The sequence below is a fragment of the Poromitra crassiceps genome, assembly GCF_964638095.1.
Source record: "Poromitra crassiceps genome assembly, chromosome: 25".
Lineage (NCBI taxonomy): Eukaryota > Metazoa > Chordata > Actinopteri > Beryciformes > Melamphaidae > Poromitra > Poromitra crassiceps.
This window is the reverse complement of record NC_139649.1, coordinates 5,002,944-5,008,943: the sequence shown is the minus strand read 5'-3', so window position 1 is coordinate 5,008,943 and position 6,000 is coordinate 5,002,944. Positions and strand designations below refer to the sequence as shown.

Here is a 6,000-nt window from a genome sequence, read left to right as displayed (position 1 = left end):
GTCGATGGGTTAGGGTTATTATCCCACCAAGTGTGACTCAAATATTGTCCAAATGCAATCTGTTCCCAGTGAGAAGAGAAATGGCAAAAGAAAGAAAGGTTGAAATTAAAATAAACCTCATAATAGACCCTTGTCAGGACAGTGGACTTGTGATCTGACAATGTGGCTGCTGTAACACCCACAGGACATGTGGGAGTGACTCAAGAGACTGACACAGCAAAGCTTCTCAGAGCGGCTCATTACTGTAAACGCATTAGCATAAAACAATTAACATACTGTACAGAGAGACATTTCATTCTACTGCTGTGTAGAGAGAGAGAGAGAGAGAGAGAGAGAGAGTCAGACAGACAGACAGATAACTGACAGGCATGATGGACAAGTGGCAGTAGCAGCAGCAGTTCCTCTTGCGTCCACAGGAGGCCGGCTCCAAAAAGACTCCAAACCACCAAGCGCCATGCAAGTCAATGAGACCACAGAACAACTTCTGTGAAAAAGATGAAGTCAATGGTGTTTTTGCTTGTTGTTTTTCCACAAGCTGAGCAGAGAACATGTGAGCAGAGCGCTGTGGAAATGATGATGAGGCATCATCAAGTGTGAGTGAGTCATGCTTCATGAATACACTGTGCACTGGAAAATACAACTGAAATATTAAACCCATAATTACACTGTAAACAAACACTGCGTGCCAGACGGCCGTCGTGTCAAACGAAGCCTGCATCATTTTATGCGCATGATCAAAACAATATTGCATCATGTCATTCGGCAGATGGCTAACCTCAAGTGCTTTCTCGTGGAACATTAAAGGGACACATGGAGGTCCGGGGAGATAGTTGGTCAGGTTCCGTGTTACGTGGTGAGAACATGGACACCAAAATCATCTTTGTCTCTGGTAGATGATTCACTCTGGTTTTCCATGTAACAGAGGAAAATCACATACTGCCTATTCTATTCATTTAAATGTACCTTCATTTAGGAGCAAGACGACAAGAGGACTGTCTGTGTCCTCTTATATTAAACGGCATGCTGCTGATATAAATTGGAGGCCTATATTTATATATCAGCAGCAGTGAGATACATATATTTTTTCAGCAGCTATTTATTTTTTTACATTGTGTTACTTCCTGCATTTTAGACACAAAATGGCTGCCTTGGGTGTAATGTGAAATAGGCTAATTGCTGTTTAAATATAGGCTATAATGGCATAAGAACCATGGTGTGGTGTACCTCCTGGAGAGTGTTAAAGAACGACAGAGCGTTGCTCAGTCACATTTCTGTAACATCGTATTGAGCTACCTATGTAGAATGGGATACTGAATCAATGCCATGAAATGGATACCATATTAACACCACCAGTGTTGGGCAAGTTACTGAAAATTGGTAATTAGTTACAGTTACTAGTTACTTCTCTCAAAAAGTAATTTAATTACTTTAAAGTTACTAGTTACTCCAAAGTAATTAGTTACTAGGGAAGGTAACTTTTGCATTACTTTTAAAAGTCCACTTCGATTGTCTTACAGTGTGGCATTGAACATTCATTTGCTTATTGGGGAGGCTTATAATAGCCTACCCAAGGTCATTAGCCTCTGGGGCTCTGGCTGCAGCTGCAGCTCTCTCCCCGAACGAGGTCTGAGGATCAGAAACCGGATAATCCTCTGAAGTTGTCCGTTATTTTCATGTCCTATAAAGTAACTACCGTAGTAACAAGCCCAGTTACTATTTTAGTAACTGTAACTGAGTTACCAAATTTGAAAAGTAATTAGTTAGATTACTAGTTACTGCAAAAAGTAGTTAAGTTAGAGTAACTAGTTACTCCCAACACTGAACACCACCCAAGTAGTAAGATTGTAATAGCTCGAGGGAATCACTGATGACATCACTTATCACTGATCACATGATGCTTGAATGACATCACTGATTACATCATCGAGTGTCATAGGCACTGTGACATCATCAGTGGCTTCATCAGTGATAACTCCTTTCCTGCAGAAGCCAGCGTTGCCAGGTGTACGATAATTATCGTATTTGTACGATAATTTCGCCTTCTGTACGATGTACGATCGATAATGCCAAAATTCCCAGTCATCAGTGATGTCACTCGAGCAATTGTGATGTCATCAGTGATTCCATTCTAGCAATTGTGATGTCATCAGTGATGTCATAAATCAATTGTGATTTCATCAGTGATGTCATAAATCATTCCTGGCTGAGGCTATATTGGACCGGTGGAACTCAGGCAACTGGAGCTCTCCACATCATGGATGTTCTGCCCATACTCTGTGGCACCAGTGCTATAATGCAGGACACACACATGGAGCAGCTGGTGTGTCGCCTGCCAGCCTGTGTGCAGGGTTACAGCTGGAGACTGGCCTACAGCACTGTGACGCACGGGACCAGCCTCAAGACCCTGTACAGGAGGAACCTGGACGAGGACCACCCCGTGCTGCTGGTCATCAAAGACCTGGACAGCCAGGTGTTTGGGGCGTTCTCTACTCATCCCTTCAGAGTGAGCAGACACTACTACGGCACAGGAGAGACCTTCCTCTATCGCTTCCGTCCTGAGATCCAGGTGTACCGCTGGACAGGAGACAATTCCTACTTTGTGAAAGGCAATACTGACTCTCTGCAGATGGGAGGAGGAGGTGGCCAGCTGGGCCTGTGGCTGGATGCTGAGCTGTGCCGAGGCACCACCACCAGCTGTGCCACCTTCAACAACCAGCCCCTCTCCACCCAGCAGGACTTCAACATCCACAGTCTGGAGGTCTGGACCTTCGAGTAGCCGCACTGGTTTTGAGAAAGGTATCACAACTGGAAAGGTTCAAAAGGGTCGATACATTCACATGTATCAACTCGAAGTATCCAGAACTGTGAAAATTAATCGCTCCATCCATCACTGTTTGTGTGTGCACTGCAGCATCAAAATAAAATGTCTTTCACGTTGGCATCACGTTATGCAATACATACATTAGTGGGCAGTAGAGAGTCAAGTGTGTGTGTGTGTGTGTGTGCGCGCGCGCGCGTGTGCACTGCTCGGTTTCACCTTTCAGAAAACATGCAGAATTATGGACCAAATGAACGCAGAGTACGGACAGGATGCTTCGTCCATATCCGTATTTAACATTGATTGAGCATAATTGGGCCTTAAGTGTATTTATGTTTGTTTATTTCATTGTAAAGATGTAGTGGTTTGATGCTACAGGTTTTAGTGTATGTTTCAGTTTCTTTTATATTTTCTATAGTGCAGTAGTGCAGTATTGCTAGTGAAAAGTGCTTCGTCATTTTGCCAGTCATAGGTTGAGCGTTAGGTGTTGTTATGATTACACAGACACACAGTTATGAAGTATAATTGTTATGGTATCTCTTGTATTATTTTTTTGTTGATCTTTGTTCATAGGGAATATGTATTATACATTTGCTACAACCTTTTGTGTACTTTCAATACATTTGATATGAGTTTGCATGTGAACTGAGGAGAGGTTGAGCAGTGTGTGTTGTATGCCAGGCGTGACAAATACCTTTTGCTTCTCTGTAGTCTCGCCTGGCCACACCAGGCAGCAAGCTCAGGCTTTGACAGATGAAGCCGCGGAAGTGATACCGTCATCTGTAGTTCCTCGAATGGCCACTTGAGGCTGGCTCCAAAAGGGAGTCGTTCCCCATTCGCCCCCATGTTAAAATGCCTGACAGGATTAAAGGATGGCTTTACCAGTAATCAACCCACTTTGTATCATTAATAATCTTGGTAATAATATAATGTATAATGTTTTCCTCAAAAGGTTTTATTTGACAATTTAAAACACACATAATACTGCGTCACAGAAGACAGCCATTATAAAACATAAAAAACTGCAGAGGATTCAAACATAACAAAGCCACAGGCTTATTTCCATTGTGGTCCTCTGGGGGGGATGGGCAGGTGAAGCGGCATGCCAAAAGATTTAGTGCAGTCATCAGACGAATATTCGTACCCACAAAAGAACACTTTTTCAGGGATGAAGGAACAAACCGGAAGGGAGATTCATAATGTCATATCAGACAGGTGTGGAGGAGGCAAAGGTGTGAACAGATTGATAATGGCATATCAGACAGGTGTGAAGAGATTGATATGTCATATCAGACAGGTGTGGAGGAGGCACAGGTGTGAAGAGATTGATAATGTCATATCAGACAGGTGTGAAGAGATTGATATGTCATATCAGACAGGTGTGGAGGAGTTGGCAGGTGAGACGCCCAGCAGCCTGGCAGGCAAAGCCCTGCAGGGAGAGCTAGGACCCATAAATACCTGTTGGAGAGGGAGAGAGAGACAGACACCAGTTGGGTTTCCATCCAAATGTATCGCAAACTTTTGCCGAATTTTCAGAAGATTGGCAAAACAAAATGGGAAACTCTTTTATTCCGGCATACATATATAATCCACCAAGCATTTACTGTAAGTGAATAAAATGTAAATTCTAGAAGTGAGTCGCCTGTTAATCCCACAGTCTTCAGTTAAAACAGCGCGGCAGGCGGTCTAAACCTTTAAATCAAATGGTGCCTAAATATGTACGTATTTACCAACATGAAATGAATGGTTTTTGAACGGAGTTTGGTTATTGGACGGTTTAGTTAACCAAACAGTGAAAGATTCGCTTAATCTGTTTCAGTCGCACTAAATCACATTTACTTTGTCTCCCCCCCGATACACCAACTTTTCCACCTCAACAATTCTTGGCAATATTTCAACGTTTCCACTCAGGTTTTCAGAGAGAGAGAGAGAGAGAGAGAGAGACAGACACACACACACACACACACACACACACACACACACACACACACACACACACACGGGAGGTTATGTCAAGTGATATGGAGTGACAAAATCGGAATGAGAAAAATAAAAGAACTACCGTACATGAGATTGAAAGTGTCAGAATGACAGAAAACAAACAAATTTGCAATATAGCTGCGACCACGTAGCCTACGCACAACCCCCACGGCCACTTTCAATGACAGAAAGACATGGGGAACGAGGAATGGAAGTTCAGAGATAAAGAAGCAAAAAAGGAGAGATTGGAGAGGAAATAATGTGAGAGAAAACACAGAGGTGGAGAGAGGGGGGAGAGATGGAGAGAGAGGTTGAGAGAGAGAGAGATGGAGAAATAGAGGGAGGGGTTATGTCACCTATGGTGCTTGTTTCAGCAGGCTCGTCGTGCACATGGCTGGGAGTCAAGCTGTTCCCACATAACTAAAGACCAACGGTTTTCCACTTTCCCAGAGAATGCCTTCCTTTATGCGTGTGTGTGTGTGTGTGTGACACGTGTGTGTGTGTGTGTGTGTGTGTGTGTGACACGTGTGTGCGTGTGTGTGTGACACGTGTGTGTGTGTGTGTGTGTGTGTCGTTTTCTCACCTGGAGCAGAAACGTCACTGCAAAAAGTTGACAGTTGAGAGTGACTGCGATCTGTGATTATTCAGACCCTTCAAAACAATCCAGTCAGCAATAAAAGGTCGGCAGATAACGTTCCTACAAACCACAGATACGTGACATTCGTTTGTGAACCATATACCATATATATATATATATATATATATATATATAATATACCATATACCATAATACTGTATATCCACATTTGAAATGAACGGACGTTTTCCAACATACATTTAAAAATGTCGGTTCACTTGAAAATGTCACAGAATTTTCCAGTTAATTTGAAAACATAAGAAACAACTTAAGGTTATGGAACAAAAACAACTTGGTTAAGGTTAGGGAACTAAAGCAACGTGGTTAAGGTTAGAATTATGGTTTGGGTTAGGCTTAAATAACAAAAAAAAACTTTAAATGTGACTCACAGTTGAAATGTAGACTTTGGAAAACCTGGGGATCGAACACGGCTCTCCGGTGTGAAAGACAAGTGTTTACGGTTTGGAAGAAGTTGGTCCCCGGGAGCTCCGCTGCAGCTGCCCACCGCTCCTGGCCTGACCATGGACGACGAGCCAGGATGGGATAAATGCAGAGGGCAAATTTC

At 43.0% G+C, this 6,000-nt stretch overlaps 1 protein-coding gene across 1 annotated transcript; it reads left to right on the top strand.

The window, feature by feature from the left end:
* Window positions 1-2,254: 2,254 nt before the first annotated feature.
* On the top strand, window positions 2,255-2,776 carry LOC310798459 (nuclear receptor coactivator 7-like; the record flags this gene model as incomplete). The annotated part of the gene is made up of 1 exon (XM_083661003.1): window positions 2,255-2,776. The coding sequence occupies one exon, from the start codon at window positions 2,255-2,257 to the stop codon at window positions 2,774-2,776; it is 522 nt and encodes a 173-aa protein (XP_083517129.1).
* Between the last annotated feature and the right edge of the window lie 3,224 nt (window positions 2,777-6,000).